The following is a 20,797-nucleotide window of genomic DNA, read 5'->3' as shown; positions in this document are numbered from 1 at the left end:
AGAGCAAAACCAAACTGCTAGCATTTTTGATGCAAGTTGGATTGGGATCCTTCCAGGTCTCTTCTTACACATATACACAAGAGAGGACCCCTTGGTTTCTTCTGCCCATGTCCCCAAGACAAGATTCTAGCCCTGCCCTATCTGACACAGCAGCAGTTCTGTCTTAGTCAGGGTTTCTGTTCCTGCACAAGCATCCTGACCAAGAAGCAAGTTGGGGAGGAAAGGGTTTATTCAGCTTACACTTCCATACTGCTGTTCATCACCAAGGAAGTCAGGACTGGAACTCATGCAGGTCAGGGAGCAGGAGCTAATGCAGAGGCCATGGAGGGATGTTCTCTACTGGCTTGCTTCCCCTGACTTGCTCAGCCTGCTCTATCATAGAACCCAAGACTACCAGCCCAGAGATGGTCCCATCCATAAAGGGCCCTCCCCTCTTGGTCACTAATTGAGAAAATGCCCTGCAGCTGGATCTCATGGAGGCATTTCCCCAACTGAAGCTCCTTTCTCTGTGATAACTCCAGCTGTGTCAAGTTGACACAAAACTAGCCAGTACAGGCTCCCTGCCCTCACATTGACATGGAACACTGAGACTGTGGCCTGTGCACACAGGGAGCACTTGAGTGGCTACAACATGCAGGCTGGGGGCCCATAGGTGTGGGTAAAATAAACAGTGTCCAGAATTTTTGACACACGTGACTTTGAAACAGGGTCATTGGTGGCAATGATCAGCTTTTACACACTGAGTTAAAACACAATGATCGTGGCTTCCTGAGACATGAATTCATGATGTGACACATGCTGGCCTGGAACTCACAGGAATTTTCCTGCCTCAGTCTCTTACTCGTTTCTAGAATCACACACACACACACACACACACACACCTCCACACAGAGACCTAAGGGTTCCATCCATCCGTGTTGTGAACCAGCGGGTCAGTTCTCAGACTCAGAGGACTCACATGTACATTCAACTTATGTACACCTGCTCACTAAGAGTTCAAGGCACTGTGCAGGACCATCAGCTCTCAAAGCCTTTTCCTGTCACTAATACCCACACTCTGAATAACTAACTCACTCTCACTCTCTCACTCTCTCTCTCTCTCTGTGTGTGTGTGTGTGTGTGTGTGTGTGTCCTTCCAGTCCCTGTTCATTCAGTTCTTACTCAAATGTCCTTCTCAAAGAGGAATGCCAGCATCTCGGGTGTAAGAAGATGCGAGTCCCTCTCTCATAGAACATGTCACCCTTTGCCATGTTCTTTATCTGAGACCTCAGGGGACCCAGTGGTCTATGATTCCAGTATTGCTCTTTCTTTCTAAACAACCCCGCATACACAGAGACTTTTTCAATAAACAATGGCCAGGACATCCCAAAGTATCTTGGCAAGCAGAGGGGAATCAATATGTCAGCTTTCATGGACCCCCATGTGACAGCAAGCCCACATGTGATGTGTAATGGCCACACCCCATTTCCCCATGACAGAGGGAATGACCCCTCGTGTGGACCTTTGAGAGCCTCCACAGCATGGAGTTAAACAGCAGGGTACAGGAATGAGTAATGGGCAGCTTAAGGGAGGAAGGAGTCTCATGGTGGCTGGATCGTTTCCATGACAACAGGGATGCAGGGTCTCTCCGAGGGAGAAAGCTGTCCATAGCTGGCACTTGCAGATCAGAGCATCTGACTGCCGTGTTGTACAGCATCATGCTTGCTCCAGACTAGATCTGCCCAAGATCCCTCTGCCCTAAGCACAGTGCTCATCCCTGCTCTTCCCAAGGGATGTCCTATGGTGCTGACTGATCATCCATCCTGGGCAGGGAAGTGGCAGGGCTTGACAACAGACACTTGGGGGTTCTAAGCCCTGTCTTCACCTTTGACCTTCTGCCGAGGTCAGACACTCCCTTCTCTCCAGTGCCCACCCTCTCAGTAAGTAGCATACGCCCACTGAGGGGAACTACACTGTCCATCATACCACAGGGTTCTGTTCTTCTGGAAGCCTCTACATCTACACTCGGTGGTTCCAACACGGAACCTAGATTCAGGTCAGCAATTGGGGGAGGGACCCACTCTGACAGCCACTGCCCTCGGCGCAAATCAGCCCTCAGGGTTCCTTCAAATGGTCCCCGATGGTGCATCTTCATGGCCAACTTCACTAGCCTCAGATGTATGTGCAAACACACCTCTGGGTGTGTGAGTGTGAGCACACTTCCACTTCCTGATGCTCTGTGGCCAGCCGTCGGCTCACCTCCTCATCTGGGCTGATTTGTCTGCATTCACATGGGTTCTATGACATTTGGGAAGCTCAAACCTCAGGATGGTTAAATGACTTTTGAGCAGGTTACTGAGCACACATAGCTGGGGGGGGGAGGGGGAAAGAAGGGCTCTTCTGCTCGACTCGGGCTCTTCTGCTCGCTTCGGGAAGCTGGTGACTCTCCTGCAGGATTGAAAGCCCACCCTCACCTCACACTACACACACACACACACACACACACACACACACACACACACACACACGCTGTCCAAATGCAAGCAGAAAGGTCCTGGGAGAAGAGAACTGCTTAGCCATGATGATCTTGGTGGTTGACTTGGCTCTGACATCAAAGCCACAGGCAACTCGGGATGAGGCCTTTAGGTCAGGCCTCTTGCATGCTGGGTAAGCACTCTGCCAACTGAGCCACACATACCCTCTCTCTCTGTCAGACACTAGGCAAGCACTTCTCTGCAAATCCATACCCACAGCTGCCATTTTTGATCTTAAAGGGCCTCATCTTTCCATTCTACCATGGACAAATGAGATGCAGGCATGACAGATCATGCATGGAATTACATTAGTGTGGGGGAGATGAGGGAAGACATGATGGGCCCTTGTTTATTAGAACCCTGTGTATCTGGGGGTGTTTCAGAAGGGCAAGACTGGCATCATAGATGAGCATCACTGGGTCCCCCAACAGCTCAGATAAAGTACAGGGGGAGTGTGGTTTGTCCTGTGTCACAGGGGACAAGCATCCTCTCACACAGGGGGACACTGGGGCTCCTGGTCCTCAGGGATGGAGTGAGAACTGAGTGGGGGCAGGGAGATCCACCCCTCCCCCTTCACAGTGATTGAGAGTGGACATTGGGGACAGGAGCAGGGTCTGGGAACTGGTAGCCCTCAGCAATTTAGTGCATTCTTAGTGAGAAAGAACCCCAGTGCAGAGAGCAGGAGAGGATATTTTATGGTTAGTGTATTTGTGTATTTATAAGACTGTTGGTTCGGGCTGGAGAGATGGCTCAGCGGTTAAGAGCACTGACTACTCTTCCAAAGGTCCCGAGTTCAAATCCCAGCAACCACATGGTGGCTCATAACCATCTGTAGTGAGATCTGATGCCCTCTTCTGGTGTGTTTGAAGACAGCTACAGCTACAGTGTACTCACATATAATAAATAAATAAATCTTTTTTTAAAAAAAGACTGTTGGTTCACCACACTGAACTATGGAACCATTTAGCCTGTATGTAAAGTGTGTGTGTGTGTGTGTGTGTGTGTGTGTGTGTCTCCAAAACTTAGAAACTTGAAACAAGTGGTATTCTGTGAATTACAGACTAGGGTGGGACATATAAGATCCAGTTGGAAGGAAGTAAGGGAGAGAGAGAGAGAGAAGGGGAAGGAGGGAGGGAGATAAATTCATTTTAGATTCATTCGATGCATTTTGCTTTAATTCAGTGCTTCAAATCTCATCCTCACAAACACACGTCAAAATTTTAAAGTGCCGGCAGTTTTATTTTCCCACACTGCCATAAGCCCAGCCTGCATGTTGCAGAAAACAGTGCACCTCGATGGTCACTAGCCAGATTCCCAGGGCTCCAGGGACACGTGCAGCTGTGGAAGTTTCTAGGTGAGCTGAGGATGGATCTCTCAGAGTGCACACCCCCCCCCACGGCTTACTGTGATTTACTGATGATCAGACACGATTGGACAGAACCTCCCAACAGGTGGACAGATGGAACTCAAGCTTGTGTTCTTCTCTGGCCATCACAGCCTGACTCCCAGAGAACACTGTTGGTGGCGAAGCAGGCTGTGAGGAAGGCTGTCCATGGGCAGGCAGGGAGCAGAAGCCTGGAGTCTGATCCCAGGTTGGATGTCCCTCGCTGGAGCCTTGAGCGCCATCCTGTCCTCTCTAGGTCAAGGTCTTGCAGCAGAGGAGGACGTGACCCTGACTCTGGAGTCTCCTGGGCAGATGCTGGGGCTGCTCACAGGGAGACAAATCCTTTTTTCTCTGGCTGCAATGAAAAATATACAATCATGTCAGGAGCCTGCATTGCTTCCAGGAGGGGGATGTAAATCAGCCCTGTGGGTGGGTACCACGACATCACACATGGATCTCCCGAGAAGTGGAGCAGCACACACACAGGGGTAGGAAAGATGATCATCGGGACATCTTTATGAATTTGCCCATTGAGGGTACATAAGACCCCACAGACAGGTCCTTCTTCATTATTAGATCTGTCAAATGGGAGACATGTCCTAGCCACCTCTCTACAGGCCATTGTCCCCACAGCTGCCTCCCTCCATGTCCCCTCTCCCTTCCTTCCTGATCCTCTGTGGTTTCTTTCACACATCACTGCAGCCATGTTCAACCCCACCCTGAGGTCACACGTGACACACATCAGTTCCCTAGCATCAGGCAGACCCTGCCCCAGCAGGGGAAAGGTCCACGTGAAGGTCCCTCTGTGGCTCTGACACAGCCCCAGTGAGTCCCAATAGCCACATGACAGTGAGACAGGGAAGAGAGGCTGTGTCGTGGACCTGACAGGGGCTTCAGAGTGCATGGGATCCCAGCCCTAATACTCTCTAGCGCAGTGTCCCTCAGCCAGTGGCTTCAGCTCTCAGAATCTATGTATCTGTTTCTTCATATGGTTGCACATGTGCATGTGTGTGCATGTCCACGTGTGTAACAGGACAGACACGAAGGTCACAGGACAACTTGAGGAATTCTTTTTTCTCCTTCTACCCTATGGGTTCTAGGGACCAAACCCAGGTCTTCAGTGTTGGCAGTGCCTTTACCCACTGAGCCATCTTGCCAGCCCACGATCTCTCCGAATGGCACTAAACTGGCTGTAAAAGGCAAGCAGCTGGCCTCCACACAGAAGTGTGAAGACCCTTAGCAAAAGATCATGTCTCGGTGACAGTATTCTCCAAGTAGACGGAGCGACCGAAGCTGTGTGCAAGGGGACAGGATGATGACAGGGTCTCACCGGCACATCCCAGGAGCTCACTCGGGAACCATCCCTGTTCTTAAAGCATGGGTAATCCAGCCAGGCTTTTGCCTCTTCTGCCAGTATGCACCAGCCCTGTAAGTTTAAACCAGCCACGTTCCTTGTTGGGTCTGCCGGGTCCAAGATCAGAGGACTGCAGAGCAACATTCAGGGAGGAAATTGAGCAGCTGAACAGTGCCTCAGATCCACTTCCCAGAGGCAGGGGAGGAGCCCAGCAGAGCATCCCTATCCAAAGCTTGGCCAGAGTCCCTGCCCCAGAGCATACAGAAAGACTGAAGGAATCCTTGGGCATGAACCTGAGGGCCTGAGTTCGAATCCTCTACCCTTTAGTAGCTGTGTGTCCTGGGGCAGGTCCCTCAGGCTCTCTGATCTGTGAGATGAGGAGAGCTGGACCAGCCAGTCTCGTGGGAAAACTGATCACAGGATCAGGACATGTCACTCCCTCGGGTGACACAGTACTGTATTTACAGACAATTGATCCACTGCCGGGCTTTGGTATGTCACAGCCCTTATGATGGTGTCACTGTTGGATAATCTCAGTCCCCACTCCATGTCTTCCCCTTTCCTTTGCTGTTTGGGTCTGGACAATGTCAGAGCTTTGGTCTCCTCATCACAGACAAGATAACCCACCCTCCCTCCCTCCCCAGCTCCCAGGGCATTAGGACCTCAGGTCAGTCAGGTGACAGCGCCCAGTGCAGGAGATGCTGCATTGACACAGAGCTCCCACCTCCCCCTTTTCACAGGATTGCAGCCTGACACCCACGGGGAGCAGAGCCATGTGGGGACAAGCTACCTGACTCTTTTGACCTGTGCGTACAGGTAGGCATTGACCTGTTCGTGCAGAACGTCATAATACAATGTCCAGTAGATTCGAAGACATAGGTACTTGGTGATCAGTTCCAAGACGGTCCGGAAACCCCGAGCTGTCTGTGTTTCGTGTTTGTCTGGAAGCTCATGTTCCCAGGCATAGACTGTGAGCAGCTCCAGGGCATACTGTGGAGGCAGCGGCTCCCTCAGCTTCTCCTTACACTGAGAAGAGAAAGAGAAACACAGGGCTCTTAGCTCTGGTGTAGGGGGCACTGCTCACATGCTCAATTCAGCTGCCTCCTGATGTCGTCATTGCACACCCAGTTATTTAGATTCTGTCTCTGGCCCCTCCTGTGCTATAGGCAAGAGCTGAGTGGTTGAGACTGACCCTGTGTGCTCCACAAAGACAGCATTCTCTAGCAGGCACAGGAGGAATCAAGACACCATGAGTGACAGCTAGGAGTGAGGGTGGAAGTGGGACATGAGGAGTGCTCACTCTGGAAGATTTTCATGGTCAGTGAAGTAACTGGGAAGGGGCTAGTGAGGTGGTTCAGGGGTAAAGCGCCTCCCTCCACCTTGCAGGAGTAAGAACTAGAGGTCAGATCCTGTGGGACTGTCATAGGCAGCCTATTTTGGTTGAATGGGGCTTGTTCTGGTGACCTAATAGAGAATTCTACAAGGGACAGAAAGGCGAGCCATGTTCCCACAATCAGGGGCCTGGAACCACAGAGCCCCCAGCTCCATAATTCTGTGACTCTCAGTTATACAGACAATGTCCCAAGCTTCTGGCATTCTGGCTAGACTCCACCCTCAGTTACCTGACTATAGCCAGGTATGCTCCTCCCCACAGTTACCTGGCAACAGCAAGATAGCCCTGCCCACTATAAGAGGAGCTGCTTGGCCCCTCCTCGCTCTCTTTGAGCTCTCACCTTAATCTCTAGCCCTCCTTCTCCCTCTCCCTTTTCCTCCTCTCTCCACGTGGGCATGCCCGGCCTCTCTCTCTCAACCTTCTCTTTCTCCCCCCTTTCTACAATAACGCTCTAAAACCGTAGACTGTCTCTGATCATCAAGGCCTGCCGTACTTGACGGATGTGATAGGCTTTCTCCTAATGAGCCGTGTCCAACCTCCCGCCAGAAGGCCATCCTGTGCTCCAGCCACAGACCAGACCAAGGACTCTCACCCGCATGGGAACCACCCAGCGCCCCATCTCCCCCTGCCCTCTCCTCCCTTCATCCCCTGGGCTGACGAGCCTCTCCCGCCAGGGCCCCTATTCTGTTCTCAGCTCCTCCACCTTATCCAGTGTGGGATGCCAGAGGCTGGGAACCTGGTACCTGGGGCTGCTCCTTGTCCACCACCCGCTGAGTGGTGTCAGTGGCTTCACAGAGCCAGACACCGTGGAAAGTGTGAGTCAGGCTGCGTGGAAAGTGTGAGTCAGTTCTCCCGCGTCTGCCCACCCAGAGCACTGGAACTCTGGCGGGATGCTGGTTCTCTCCCACTCCTCCTTTTCCCCCACACCCACAGACCTGCAAGATCCCCAGGATCTACGTAAGTGTCAGGCTCTTGAGGAAGTCGACTCCTAATCCTAGCTCAAAGGGCTGGAGATGGGGCTTCCAAGGGCTGCAGGACTGGCCAGACCTGCTGATCCAACACACTGTGTGTCTTGTGTGAGACCCTGACTGATTACACAAGGTGGGGCGTAACTGAGGACCTGCCCTCACACTCTGATCTCTGTGTTCTTATGAACACACAAGAACATACAAAGAGATGTGCTCCCACAAACAGGTATCACACGTAAATCACACATACAGGTAAAACATTGTCCAGAAAAAAAAATATTGAGAAATCATCCATTTAAAGAGGTAATAGGTAGAAATGTCAGGAAATATAAGCCATAGAAAGTGACATGCAGGGATGGCTGAAGAAGGAAGCAGACATGCAGAGATACAAATGAAGCAGCCAGCATAGAACAGTGAGTTAGACACAGCTGAAGAGAGAGTTAGCTGATTGGAAAGTGGACTAGAAGAAATCACTCAGAACAAGCAGAGGACATCCTCCCTCCCCATCCACTCTCCCTCCTACAGCATCATGTTCCCTTCCTGTTCCCCAAACCCCGTTTCTCTGAACCCCTCTGCTCTGCTCCCCTTCTAACCACTTTTCCTCTTCCATTTTCTAGTCTCTCACCTTGAGCCATTCTTATTTCTCTTTGTCAACCTGACACAGAGAGTGCCATCTGGAGAAGATGGACCCACAACTGAGAAAATGCCTCCATCAGCCTGGCCTGAGGTCAAGCCTGTGAGGCATTTTATGATCAGTGTGGAAGGTCCTCGCCCATTGTGGGCATTGCCTGCCCTGGGCAGGTGGTCCTGAGTTGTTTGTAAAATCAGACAGATCGCCCAAGGGTCTCAGTCAGCTATCAGAGTTCCTCCATGGCCTCTGCTTCCCTCAGAGATGGAGTGGGATGCAGGAACGTGAGCCAGACAATCCCTTTCCACCCCAATTTACTTTGCAGCAGCATCTTTACCACAGCGGTCAGAGCAAACTAGGACAGAAACTGGTCCTAGGGAGGAGGAGCACTGCTGGGACTGACCCACCAAGTTGCTCCTTGGGAGGATTGAGAAAGGATTCTGGAACCTTGGGTTGGAAAGCTGTGGAGATCTGAGAGCCTACCAGGCTATTTGTGGGAACTTGGAAGACAGGAGCGCTGAGAGGCAGGCAGAGGAGAGAGACTGGAGTGAAGTTTCAGAGAAAAGCAAGGACCCCATCTGGGCTGTTTGTGTGCTGTGTTTGGATTAAGAATCAGTAATCTCTCATCCGCTGAGGCTGAAAATCAACTCTGATTGGGAAATAACCTGTACTAGAGGGGTAAAGTCTTCTGAAATGAGTTTGCTTAAGGTCAGCAAACACTATCTGTAGTCGAGGGGGTACCAAGTCTGCCTCTCTGGCTTGCAGGCACATTGGTACTGCAGACAGGTCTTGAAAGTGGTAAAGATTTAGTCCCAAGAAACCTGCAGGATTGGAGGGGTCATGGGAAGCAGCTGAGGCCTGGCACTGAGCAAGGCCTGGAGAAGCCATTGGTGAAAGTGCAGCCTCAGTGGCAGTGGAGACCCCGAGAGACTGAACTCGCCCTGAGCAGGAGACGACTGCCAGGAACAGAGCAATGTGAGAACAGAGCTGGCCTGAGCCCGAGACCTGCTGTGTGTGCTGTGGATGGCAGAGCTGGAGAATCTCAGAGAACTGTGAGTCCTAGGTATCAGATACTGAAATTTTCGAAATGATTGTGACAGTGACCTGGTTCTTCCCTCTTGGAGTAAGGAAGACTGTCAAATGTGTTTCAAATGTTATATGAGCCCACAACTGAGGTAGTAATTTTCTTAAGTGTTGACTTTTTAAAAAAACGGTATTTTTTAAAGATTTTGTTTTAGGGCATGATATTGACATGATGTCTTAGCAAAAAGTCAGGAAAGTAAAGGGTAGGGTTCAATAGAGGCATGTGTGAGCATCAATTTGAAAGTGGGTCACTTGTGAAAGTGAGTTTTTGCCAACTAGATGTAAGCTAGGGTCATTGAGCAGGAGGCACCCTTAATCAAGAGGAAATCCCTCCCTCCATCAGTCTGGTTTAGGGAAGTCTGTGGGGACGTGTTCATGGTCGGTGATAGATGTGGTTAGTGCCATGCCTGGACATGTGCGCTCTGTAATAAAGCAATCTGAGTGAGCCATGGAGATCAAGGCAGTGAGCAGAATTCCTCCATGGTCGGGTCAGTTACTGTCCCGACTCCCCTCAATGATTCGCTGTGACTGGGAGGTGTAACCAAGTGAGACCTTTCCTTCCCAAGGCTCTCTTGGTCATGTGATAAAGCTATCATGTCATAGTCAACAAGCTAGATTAGACCTCTTCTCTGGCCTGAATCCCACTCTCTACACATAGGGTCCACAGGATCTGGGTCAGATGCCTTACCAGTCGATACCAGTGCTGGACCAGACAGATGAGGTTCTTCAGCTCTCGTGGACGTTTCCACAGGAAGTCCTGCTGGAGCTCCATGAAGCAGATGTTGAACTCACCCTCCTTGTCCAGGATAGTGCACTCACGGATCAGTTGGGCATAGACTTTGTTGTAGATTTCACACTTAAAATGTTCTTTTCTTCTCACTTCGTCTATAAAGAAAGTATCTCTCATGTTTAGACTGATTCCCTGCTCTGCGGATCTTCCTTCGCTCTAGGGTCACAATCACTCTCTGTGGGGTTCAGTGGACAGGGCAAATTTTGTCCATAGCAAGCATCACTCCCCATACAGACATGAGCCCACCACACCTCTGGACTGCAGACATGATTTGATCTTGGAACGTCTGTGCCACCTAACTGCTCTTCGTAGGATGCCTTACTCACAGGCCTGGAGACAGGGGTGGGAAGAAATAGCACTCGATTGTCACATACAAGAAAGCTACAGGGCCACTTGACAACAGCCAACCATGCTGTGGTGTACCATGGAGCACTCTACTGAATTTGTGTATCATATCTCCTGCTTACAGTCTCTCCCTCTTTTGAGGCGATGGGTGGATTGTGTGTGGATGGATGTGGTAAACACATATTCAGAGGCCACAAGAGGCAATGGGGCATCTTCCTTTATAGTTTGCCACCCCCTCCCTTGGCAGCAGGGTCTCCCTGTGAACATGGAGCTTGGCTGGCATCCATCAGGCCACAGAGACCCTCCTGTCTCTGTTCCCATGGTAACAGGGATACAGGCCAATGGGTGGAACTTCCTGAGAGTAGGTAGGCACTGGGGATTTGAACTCTGGTCCTCATGCTTGTACAGTGGTTGCCTTTACACCCAGAGCTGTTTGTCAACGGTGCACGCATTTCTTCAGTGGCTAACCTACGGCCATGTTTTGTTGATTGTCCAGTTCCTGAGAGTTTCAGGATGTGGAAGTGGTAGTGGTGTGTGTGTCCTGTGAACTTTTTACAGTGGACAGGGAGCGGGCTATGGAGTTGATGTGTGTGTGGCTATGTGTAGGTGTGTAGGCACACTTGAATAGTCTAGGAGGTCTGCAGGCTGCGCCTTAGGTTCTGAAGGTGTGTAGCCATGGTTGCAGCAGGCCATATCACCAGGTTTTGATGCTGGCACAGACACAAATCACTCACACATGGAACACAGGACAAGTCCTGTCCCTCAGTGACCCAGGAAGTTCTCAAGAGCTTATTTGCCATTTCAGAACCCAGCACACAGTAGGTCTAATTTGCTAAATCACTCTGGTAAGGGCTGTGGCTGGGGTCCTCTTTTGGGCTGCCATCCATAAGAGCATTCCCAAGGCAGTCCTTCTAGAACAGAGTTCCTATCCCACTGGAAAGCTGCCTCAGGCTGGGGAAGTCCATGAGTAAGACCGGCTTCTGCAGGAGCTGCCCTCCCAGCTCATTTCTGGGTCACCCCCCCCCCGAGCCCCCTCCACCAAGCAGGGTTCTAAGATTCTTGCAGCTTCCCACAGCAGGCTGCCCTGGTCCTACTTCCAAGGCTGGCCCTCTCAGTCCCTGCTGCCTGAGACTGGACGGTTTCCATGGCTCCCCTAAACCCAGGGCTAGTGGCCTTGTCTCTTAAGTTGATAACAGCAGTTCACACAGTGGCCAGCAGGGGGTGCTGTGTCCCCCAAATATAAACCCACAAGTATTCTACAATGGGGATCCACTGTGTGTCAGGACTGTGCGAGATACTAGTTTAGAGGCTCATTGATATGAGTTAAATCACTTGTGTGTACATGTAGGAATTGTGTGCGCTGGGTTTTCAGTTTTCCAGAGGAGGACAGACTCCTCTGGGAATTTCTGCATACTTTATACCTTTCTCTCTTCTCCTCAGACCTACACAGACACCCAGGCCTCTGCACAGGTCTGCGGTTTCTCATTCTTTGACAGGAGATGCAACAGATGTTCATTTTTAACCATATCTCTTGTCTCACTTTTAGAGACACACAGTTCCCAATCTCAGCCACATCATCACACAGTTCTTTTCTGGATGCCCCAGGGGCTGGGAAGATGGTAAGGGGCTTCTTAGAGAAGTACATGGACCCAAAATCAGATTCTGAGAACCTACATTAAAAGCTGTGGTTGACGGGCATGAGGGTCCACTGGGCAGGTAGAGATCAGAGAATCCCTCAGGCTCACTGTCTGACTAGATAGGTGGACATGAAGCTGGCTGATCCCTCTTTCTGAAAACAAACTTGCCTGGCTTGTAGAGGGTGGAGGAAGCTCAAGTGTGTCCTGTTATGTCTGAGTATAATTGTTTACAGCTAGAGACTCATAGCCTACAGACACTTCTAGGAGACCAAGCATCCCCTCCCCCCAGCCCTGTGCTGTACCTAATTGACAACCAGAGACTCCAGGTGCCAGAGATTGTGGGTTCAGCTCCATCAGAGCACACACCCCACCTGACCCCAGCTCCTTACTGCAAGAGCCATGAAGGTGAGGCAGCAAACCCCAGGCCAGCCCCTCAAGCAAAATAGGCTCCTAAGTAACCAACCTCCAAGGCTGGCCTCTGGCCATCACCCACACGGGCAAACATGAGCACACACGTCTGCATACATGTGTACAGTGTCCCAACATACACACACACACACACACACAGAGGGAGAGGGACAGACAGACAGAGAGAGAGAGAGAAAAAAAGAAGAGAGGACTCAGGCACAAGGAAGTGCAGGCTGAGGCTCTGCTGCTCCCTGACTTACACAGAGCATCATAGGCTGTCTGCACATGAAATTCCACCTCCTGCTGAAACTTGGGGTAGCTCAGCTTGAAGCTCAAGGACTGCTCTGAGCTCTGGACCTCAAGCTTCTCTCTCAGTCGTTTTTCTGGCTGGAACTGGCACAGGTGTTTCCGGATTTCCTCAATGACCTCTCCCTGAAGCTTGAACTGGTCGTCAAAGCAGGTGAGATTGTTAAAGAACACCAATAGGTTGACCTCTGACCTGCCCTTGAGCACGGTGTATGGATTGAAGGAGCCACCCTAAAAGACAAAGATGAGAATGACAAAGGATAGGGAGAGCCCTGCTAGGCAGTCCAGAAGATGAACAGAGTAGGAGTCCATCACCTAGAGTGATCCTGGAGAAAGCTTACCATGTGTAGTGGAATTCTATTCAGCCCTGACGAGTGAAAATTGGGATCTCTGTAGGAGAATAGATTTCCTTGTGGTACAGGAGATAAGCCAGACTCAGGTTGATGAATATCCTTGTTTTATCTGTTTCTATCCTGTGTGTATATGTGTGTGTGTGTGTGTGTGTGTGTGTGTGTGTGTGTGTGTGATGGAAGACGACTCTCTGGGAGAGATCAGATTAAAGTACAAGGGAGTAGGTGAGAGGAGACTGAGTGAATTACCACAGATGTATGAAACTGTTGTCATAATCCCTCTTGTTAACAGAGTATCTGAAGGAATACACTATGTCCACCGTACAGGAAGAAAGTCTGTATCGATTTTAACATTTTTCTGAGACCTTTTAGTATCAAGAAAACTGATTTCACAAAAAGTGAAAACTTGAGAATATAACAAGTGACATGCAGAGATCATCTTAAATAAAATGCTGAGCCCAATCACTGTCACAGTTCAACCCTGACAGAGATGTGTGGACTTTACAAAATGACATCTCTGCAGTCTTCACAGCGACTGAGGCAGGGACTGCTGTCACACAGTCCCATGGGACAGAAGGAAACATGGGCAATGAGCTTCCATCAGTTCAGTCATCCAGCGGTGGGGTCTCTGCTCTGTCCTCTGCCCTGTGCCATAGCTGGGGTATACGTGAGGACACTGGGCACAGAGCAGATAGGTAACTCACGCCCCACCAAGGACTGCAGTCTGGCTTCTGAGAGTCCTCTCCCACCTCCATCCCGGTGAGCTCAGGCTAATGGGACTCACCATCACAACCCTGGAGACCCTCATAGGGTGGACGGCCCCTTGGAAGCATCTCTCCATCAGGAAAGCACTTATGGAGTCCACGTCTGTTCTGAGCTCAGTCAGGAAGGTGAGGTCACCAAGGAGGTTTTCCTTTATGAACTTATCCAGCTTCCAAGCCGGAGTGCTGCAGAGAGCCACCGGAGTGCTGCTAACGTGCTTCGCCATCCTGAGGGCTGGGATGTTTGCTGACTGCAGCCTTGCCTCAGGAGTAGTCAGCTGCCCCATATATCCATAGCTGGTTCCTCTTCCCAGGAAGGGCGGGGCTATGCAGATCAGACTCTGCACCTGCCACCTCAGACTCCTGGGATCCCTGACACTCTGGGGTTTGTTTACCTGCTGTCATTTCTTTGGATGGTCAAACCCCCATCACAGCAGGCTGTGGACCAGGAGGCATGAAGCATCCTAAACATAGTGTCTGTTGTTCTCCTTCTTGATCTTGAATTGTTACTAAAGGAAAATCCTTTGATAGTCTCCTAAATTCTTAACAACAAAACACACACACACACACACACACACACACACACACACACACACACACACACACACACACCACTAAAACATAAAGAGCAAGTGAGAGAAATCCAGAAGATGGCAGGCACCAATTTCAGCACAGCTGTTGTGGATTCGTCACAGGTGACTGGTCCATGCTGGATATTGTATTGCGCTGTCTGCAAGGTTAAGGCTAGCTTGTAGGTCAGACTTAGGGTCTCACAGATCTACGAGTTCTCAGATGCACACTCAGAATGTGGCCATCGTCCAAGACATCATCCAAGACAGTCTCTCTGCCCTGTACCCCCACCTCCGTCTGTCCGTCCATAAAGGACAAAGGTTTCCCATCCTTCCTTCCTATGGGATCTCACTCCTTTGCTCAGGATGGATGTGAATCTGGGGACCCCTGACCCATTGCCCCCCAAGTGCTGAGCTCACAAGGGTGTGCCTCTCTCCCCAGCTGTCACCACCGGGGTTATCACTCAGTTGCCACCCTCCACTTCAGTAGCATAAAGTGTTGACCTGAACCCAGGACACACCCTCATGAGGGTGATGCTGTCTCTACACCAACCTCTCCCTGCCCAGCAGGAGTGAATGTTCATCCTGGCAGGATGGTCCACACCTGCGATCCCAAGTCCTGGGAGATTGGCACAGAAGGTACAGAGTTCGAGGCCAGCCTGGGCTATGTGATGAGTCTCTCTCTCTCTCTCTCTCTCTCAATACAAAAATCAAACACACAAGCATATGCATACATGCATATATACATGCACACACACACGTGTACACACACATGCCTCAGTCACTTTTGGAATCACTTCAGAGAGCAGGAACAGAAGGCTCAGAAAATTATAGAAACAAAGGCTTTCGATGGTTAGGGCCACAACTCATAGGTCGCTTTAAGGGATCTTCTTTTGAAGAAGCAGAAGCCATGGCCTTGTCATTCAGGTCAGAGGCTCACCCTTACCAAATAAGATAGTCTTCATAGCTTGGCTGATAGCAGAGGTTCTTTGTTGGATCCTGACCTTGCCTGAGGGAACTGGGATGCGGAAGGCCCCTCCCACAAGTGCCAGGATGGGAGGACAGGAGGCCAGCTGAGGGTCCTGAGCAGATCTGGGGGAGGATCAAGCCAATTGTGCTTCAGATAGTCTATTCATTCATTTCCTGTGTGTGAGCATGTGAACTCAGAGGACAGCTTGTAGGAGTTGGCTCCTTGTGGGTCCTGGGTTCTGTCTCTCTTCACCAGCAGTGTTAGTCAGCACCAATATACTAGCAGCACAAAGTCCTGGACAGGGAATCTGCAGTCTGAATTTCCCACTGGGGCAGGAGAATGCTACTATTTGCCAGACTGGAGTGGAAGGATGTGGTATAGGAGAAAGGATGTGTTTCCTGATCTACCTTGAGGGGCCACCAGTGTACTCCTGGAGAGGGAAGTCTGTGTGTCTGTCTGTCCATCCATCTCTCTGTCCCGTCCATCATCCACAGTCTGGTCTGCTGTCCATGCCTCTCTTCACGGCCTGAAGGCTTGGCTGAATGCCAGACCTGAAGGGGAGAACAGGGCAGAGATGAGCAGGATCCGGTACAGTTGGGAGCCCAAGTCTCGTGCTGTCTGGGCAGAAGAAGACAGAAAACCTTCTCAGGGAGTCTTAGTGTGGGGTTGATGACAGATGACGTGATGGGTCCACGGGTTGGCAGTAGGCCCCTGGCATATGTTTATTAGAATCCTCTCTGTATATCTGGGGGCTGTTTCAGGAGAGGCAAGACAGCCTGCAATCATTGGGCAGCATCGCTGGGTCTACCAACAGGGCAGATAAAGTACAAGGGAGAGCAAGACTTTTCCTGTGGTGCAGGGGACGCGCATCTTCTCACACACCGGGACACTGGGGCTCCTCATCCTCAGGGAGGCTGGAGTGAAAACTGAAGGAATGGGAGCCAGAGAGATCCACCCCTCCCCCTTCACAGACATTGAGAGTGGACATTGGGGACAGGAGTAGGGTGTGGGGACAGGAGCAAGGGTTTGGGAACTGGTGGCTCTGAGACGTGTCCTGCTTTCTTTGTGAGCAGAAGCCTAAATGGACAATGCACATGTGGATTTTTGGGATTAACCTATTCTATTTATGTATTCACAAGCTGCTGGTTCATGACCCTCACATTGGGACTCTATATGAATGTGTGTGTGTGTGTGTGTGTGTGTGTGTGTGTGTGTGTGTAACTCCAGAATGAGGGAGCTTGAGGGTGGAGTTCTGTGAACTCCAGGCTAGGCATATAATAAGATCCAGTTGAGAGGGAAAAAAAATTAAAGAAATTAAGAAAGGAAAGGAGGGACTCAGAGACAATAAATTAATTTTGAGTTTGAGTCAGTGCATTGTGACTTAATTCAGTGCTTCAAATCTCAATCCTCACACAGACACCTAAGTGTTAAAGTAATCATTGGTCACAGGTTGCACACAGATTTATTTTCCTGCACTGCAGTGGACCTCAGCCTGCATGTTGCGGAAAACAGTGTACCTTGATGCACACTGACCAGATTCCCAGGGCTCCAGGGTCACACACAGCTGGTGAACAGTTTCTGTGTGGGGTGGAGAAGGCCTAGAATCATTCAGGGGAGCGTGGACAGAAGGAGTCAAGGATTCTCGTCTCAGGTTCATAGAGAAGAGGTCTGGAAGATTCCCAAGCCACCACCTCATATCACACACTGTAGCAGGTTTGGTTCTACACCGTCTATGGCTGGTTGCCCAGTAAGTGAACCCTTGCAGAGCTTTTAAGACATGCTCAATAAATGTATCTAGTTGAACATGAAAATATCTCTCTCTCTCTCTCTCTCTCTCTCTCTCTCCTGCTTGTGGACGTTGTACATCGTGGTGCGCACTAGGCTCCGCACCACGATGTACAACGTCCACAAGCCTCCTTCCTTCTCCCTCTCCCTCTCCCTCTCCCCCTCCCCCCCTCTCTCTCTCCATCCTTCAGAGTGAACAGACACCCTCATGGCTCACTGTGATTTATTATTGTGCATCAGACATTGGACAGAACCTCCTAACAGGTGGGCGGGTGGAAGTCAAGTTTGAGTTCCTGCCTCCCCTTCTGAATTCGGAATCTCTGGTCTCCCAGAGAACAGTGTTGGTGGATAAGGCAGATGAAGCAGGCTGCGAGGAAGGCTGTCTGTGATAAGACAGGATGCAGGGGTGGGAAGGCAGAGGTCAGAAGCCTGGAGTCTGATCGCAGGTTGGGCCCTCCCTGATGGGAGCTGTGGGCAGCTTTCTCCCCTCTCTGGGTGAAGGGCCTGCAGCAGAGCAAGGATCTCGTATCCCTGCCTTTTGAGCATCCTGGCAGGTGCTTCAGTGCTCATAGAAGGACGCAGTCCTGTGGAATCTCGACCGTCATCTGTAATGGAAAACACAAAGTCATGTCAGGAGCCTGCCTTGCTTCCAGGAGGGGGGTGTAAATCATGCCTTGGAGGGTGGGTACCATGAGTGGCCATCATTCATGGAGGTCGGGAAGATGGCCATTAGAACATCTTTATGCCTTCTCCCACTGAGGGTCCATATGACCCACAGGCAGGCCCTTCTTCATTAATAGATCTGCCAAAATGGGAGACATGGCCTCATCACCTCTCTGCAGCAGGACAGCACTACAGGCCATTGTTCCCCCAGCTGCCTCCCTCCATGTCCCCTCCCACTTCCTTCCTGATCTCCTGAGGTTTCTTCCCCACATCACTGCACCCATGTTCATCCCCACCCTGAGGTCACACGTGACATCATCAGTTCCCTAGCATCAAGCAGACCCTGCCCCAGGAGGGGAAAGGTCCTAATGCAGGACCCTGTATGCCTCTGTGGCTGTGACACAGCCCCGCTGAGTCCCATTGGTCACATGACAATGTGATAGGGAAGGCAGGCTGCTTCAGTGGCTTTAGACTCCATGGGATCCCAGCCCTGTCAATTACTAGCTGAGTGTCCCTGAGCCAGTGGCCTCGGTTCTGAATCTCCTTTCATTCTCTTCATGTGTGTTAGTGTGTGTGTGTGTGTGTGTGTGTGTGTGTGTGTGCATGTGTATTTATGTCTACATGTGTAACAGCACACAGAAGAAGGTCAGAGGACAACTTGGGGGATTTGTTTTTCTCCTTCTACACTATGCATTCTAAGGACCAAACCTAGGTCTTCAATTTTGGCAGTGCCTTTATCCACTGAGCCAACTTGCCAGCCCATGATAGCTCTGAATGGTGAGGAAATGGCCTTAAAACAAGGCTAGCAGCTGGCCTCCACAAGACTGTGGAGACCTTCAGAAAAAGACCACGTGTCGGTGAGAATATTCTCCCAACAGATGGAGTGACCGAAGCTGTGTGCAAGGGGACAGGATGACGACAGGGTCTCACCGGCACAGCCCAGGGATCCACGAGGCATGCATCACAGTTCCTAAAGAATGAGGACTGCAGCCAGCTGACAGCTTCTTTTGCCAACAGCTCCCAGCCCAGGTGGTTGGTACCAGCCACGTTCCTTGTTGGGTCAGCCGGGTCCAGGATCACAGGCCTGCAGAGCAACATTCAGAGAACAGAAATGACCAGCTGGCTATGGCCACAGGTACAAGTCACTGCACAGGGCCAGGGGAGGAGCCCAGCAGAGCATCCGTATCCAAAGCTTGGCCAGAGTCCCTGCCCCAGAGCATACACAAGACTGGACATGAATCCTTGGGTATGACCTGGAAAGCGTGGGCTCGAATCCTCTACCCTTGAGTAGCTGTGTGCTCTGGGGCAGGTCCCCTCAGTGTCTCTGATCTGTGTCATGAGGAGAGCTGGACCAGCCAGGCTCAAAGGATGGGTGGAGAAACCGAACACAACACAGGATGGAGACATGTCACTCCCTAGTGTGACATAGCACTGTATTATTTACAGGTAATTTATCCACCTCACATCTTTGGTGCCTCACAGCCTTCATGATGGTGCCACTGTTGGATAATCTCAGTCCCCACTCCATGTCCTCCCCTTTCCTTTGCTGATTGGGTCTGGACAATGTCAGGGCCTTGGTCTCCTCATCTGCAGACAGGGAGCCCACCCCTGCCTCCCAGCATTGTAGGATCTCATGTCAGTCAGGTGACAGCAGGACAGTGCGCAGGGCAGGAGATGCTGCATAGACACAGAGCTCCCACCTCCCCCCTTAAGCACAAGAGCAGCCTGACACTCCACGGGGATCACAGCCATGTGGGGACACTACCTGTCTTTCTTGAGCTGTTTGTGCAAGTATTCAGAGACCTCTCCATGTCGAAAGTCATAGTACACTGTCCAGTAGATCCGAAGCCACTTGTACTTGGTGACCAGTTCCAAGACAGTTCGGAAGCCCTGGGCTGTGTTGAATTCGTACTCTCTACTCCCACTTTCCCAGGCGTAGACTGTGAGCAGCTCCAGGGCGTACTGTGGGGGCAGCGGCTTCCCCAGCTTCTCCTTACACTGAGAAGAGAAAGGCAATGAGAAAAACGGGGCTCTCGGCTCTGGTGTGGGGGACACTGCTCACAGGTTCAATTAAGCTACCACCTGATGATGCCATTACATACCCAGTTATTTAGATTCAGTCTATAGCCCCTTCCTGTGCTATACACAAGAGCTGAGTTCCACAAAGACTGAATTCACTAGCATGCACAGGAGAAATCAGGACACCATGAGTGACAGCTAGGAGTGGGGGTGGGGGCGGGACATAAGGAGTGCTCACTATGGAAGTTTTCTCATGGTCTCTGAAGTAACTGGGAAGGGACCAGAGAGATGGCTCAGAGGTAAAGCACCTCCCTCCCCGTGCAGGGGTGAGAGCTAGAGGTCAGATCCCTAGTATCTACGTGAGTGTCAGTCTCTTGAGGAAACTGACTCCTAATCCTTGCACAAACCCGGGGGCTTCCAGGGGCTGCAGGACTGTCCAGAACTGCTGATCCTGCACACTGTGTGTCACCCATGAGACCCTGGTTTATTATACAAGGTGTGGAGTGACTGAGGACCAACCCTCACACTTTAACCTCCACATTCTTATGCACACACAAGCATACACAAATACATGTGGTCCCATGAACAGATACACACACACACACACACACACACACACACACACACACACACACGTATATCTTGCCGCCATTTTTTAAAAGGTCAAGACAATACTGAGAAATCACCCAGTGAAAGAGGTCATAGCTGGAAAGGGCAGGAAAATTGAAACCATGAAAAGTGGCAGGAAGGGTTTGCCAAAGAGGGAACCAGACAGAGAAAAACACAAATAAAGCAGCAGGCATGGAACAGTGAATTAGACATGGCTGAAGAGAGAGTTAGCTGATTGGAAAGTGGACTAGAAGAAATCACT

At 50.8% G+C, this 20,797-nt stretch overlaps 3 protein-coding genes across 4 annotated transcripts in view; 1 reads left to right on the top strand and 2 right to left on the bottom strand.

Moving 5' to 3' along the window:
• LOC110313137 (2'-5'-oligoadenylate synthase 1A-like) overlaps positions 1-20,797 on the top strand; it is a 59,552-nt gene that overhangs the window by 7,509 nt on the left and 31,246 nt on the right. The window lies entirely within an intron of this gene.
• LOC110339083 (inactive 2'-5' oligoadenylate synthetase 1C-like) lies at positions 3,667-14,173 on the bottom strand. Of its 2 annotated transcripts, XM_021222565.1 has the most exons (6): positions 13,944-14,173; positions 12,764-13,040; positions 10,012-10,208; positions 6,042-6,277; positions 5,228-5,381; positions 3,667-4,252 (listed from the first exon to the last, which is right to left on the bottom strand). In XM_021222565.1, exons 1-6 carry the CDS (start codon positions 14,145-14,147, stop codon positions 4,223-4,225), a joined length of 1,098 nt encoding a protein of 365 aa, XP_021078224.1. In that variant the 5' UTR covers positions 14,148-14,173; the 3' UTR covers positions 3,667-4,222. The 2 variants fall into 2 exon arrangements, with proteins under 2 accessions (XP_021078224.1, XP_021078225.1); XM_021222566.1 differs by lacking the exons at positions 5,228-5,381; positions 6,042-6,277.
• The window catches only part of LOC110339085 (inactive 2'-5' oligoadenylate synthetase 1C-like), a 9,627-nt gene continuing 6,280 nt past the window's right edge, over positions 17,451-20,797 (bottom strand). The window contains exons 4-6 of the mRNA XM_021222567.1: positions 19,673-19,905; positions 18,838-18,991; positions 17,451-17,849 (exon numbers count right to left, since the gene is read on the bottom strand). Of these exons, the coding sequence (XP_021078226.1) occupies positions 17,811-17,849; positions 18,838-18,991; positions 19,673-19,905 (426 nt within the window). The 3' untranslated portion in view covers positions 17,451-17,810. The remainder of the gene's footprint in view (positions 17,850-18,837; positions 18,992-19,672; positions 19,906-20,797) is intronic.

This window comes from Mus pahari, chromosome 23 (genome assembly GCF_900095145.1).
Source record: "Mus pahari chromosome 23, PAHARI_EIJ_v1.1, whole genome shotgun sequence".
In the NCBI taxonomy this organism is placed as follows: Eukaryota; Metazoa; Chordata; class Mammalia; order Rodentia; family Muridae; genus Mus; species Mus pahari.
Note: the sequence above shows the minus strand (reverse complement) of the source record. Positions and strands in the feature narration are given on the sequence as shown.

Coding starts and splice junctions, on each gene's coding strand:
- LOC110339083 (XM_021222565.1), bottom strand. CDS start 14,147: ATGGCGAAGCACGTTAGCAGCACTCCGGTGGCTCTCTGCAGCACTCCG. Junction 10,209..12,763: donor GACAGCCTATGATGCTCTGT/GTAAGTCAGGGA, acceptor CTTTCTTTATAG/ACGAAGTGAGAAGAAAAGAA. Junction 6,278..10,011: donor TCCAGCACTGGTATCGACTG/GTAAGGCATCTG, acceptor TTCTCTTCTCAG/TGTAAGGAGAAGCTGAGGGA.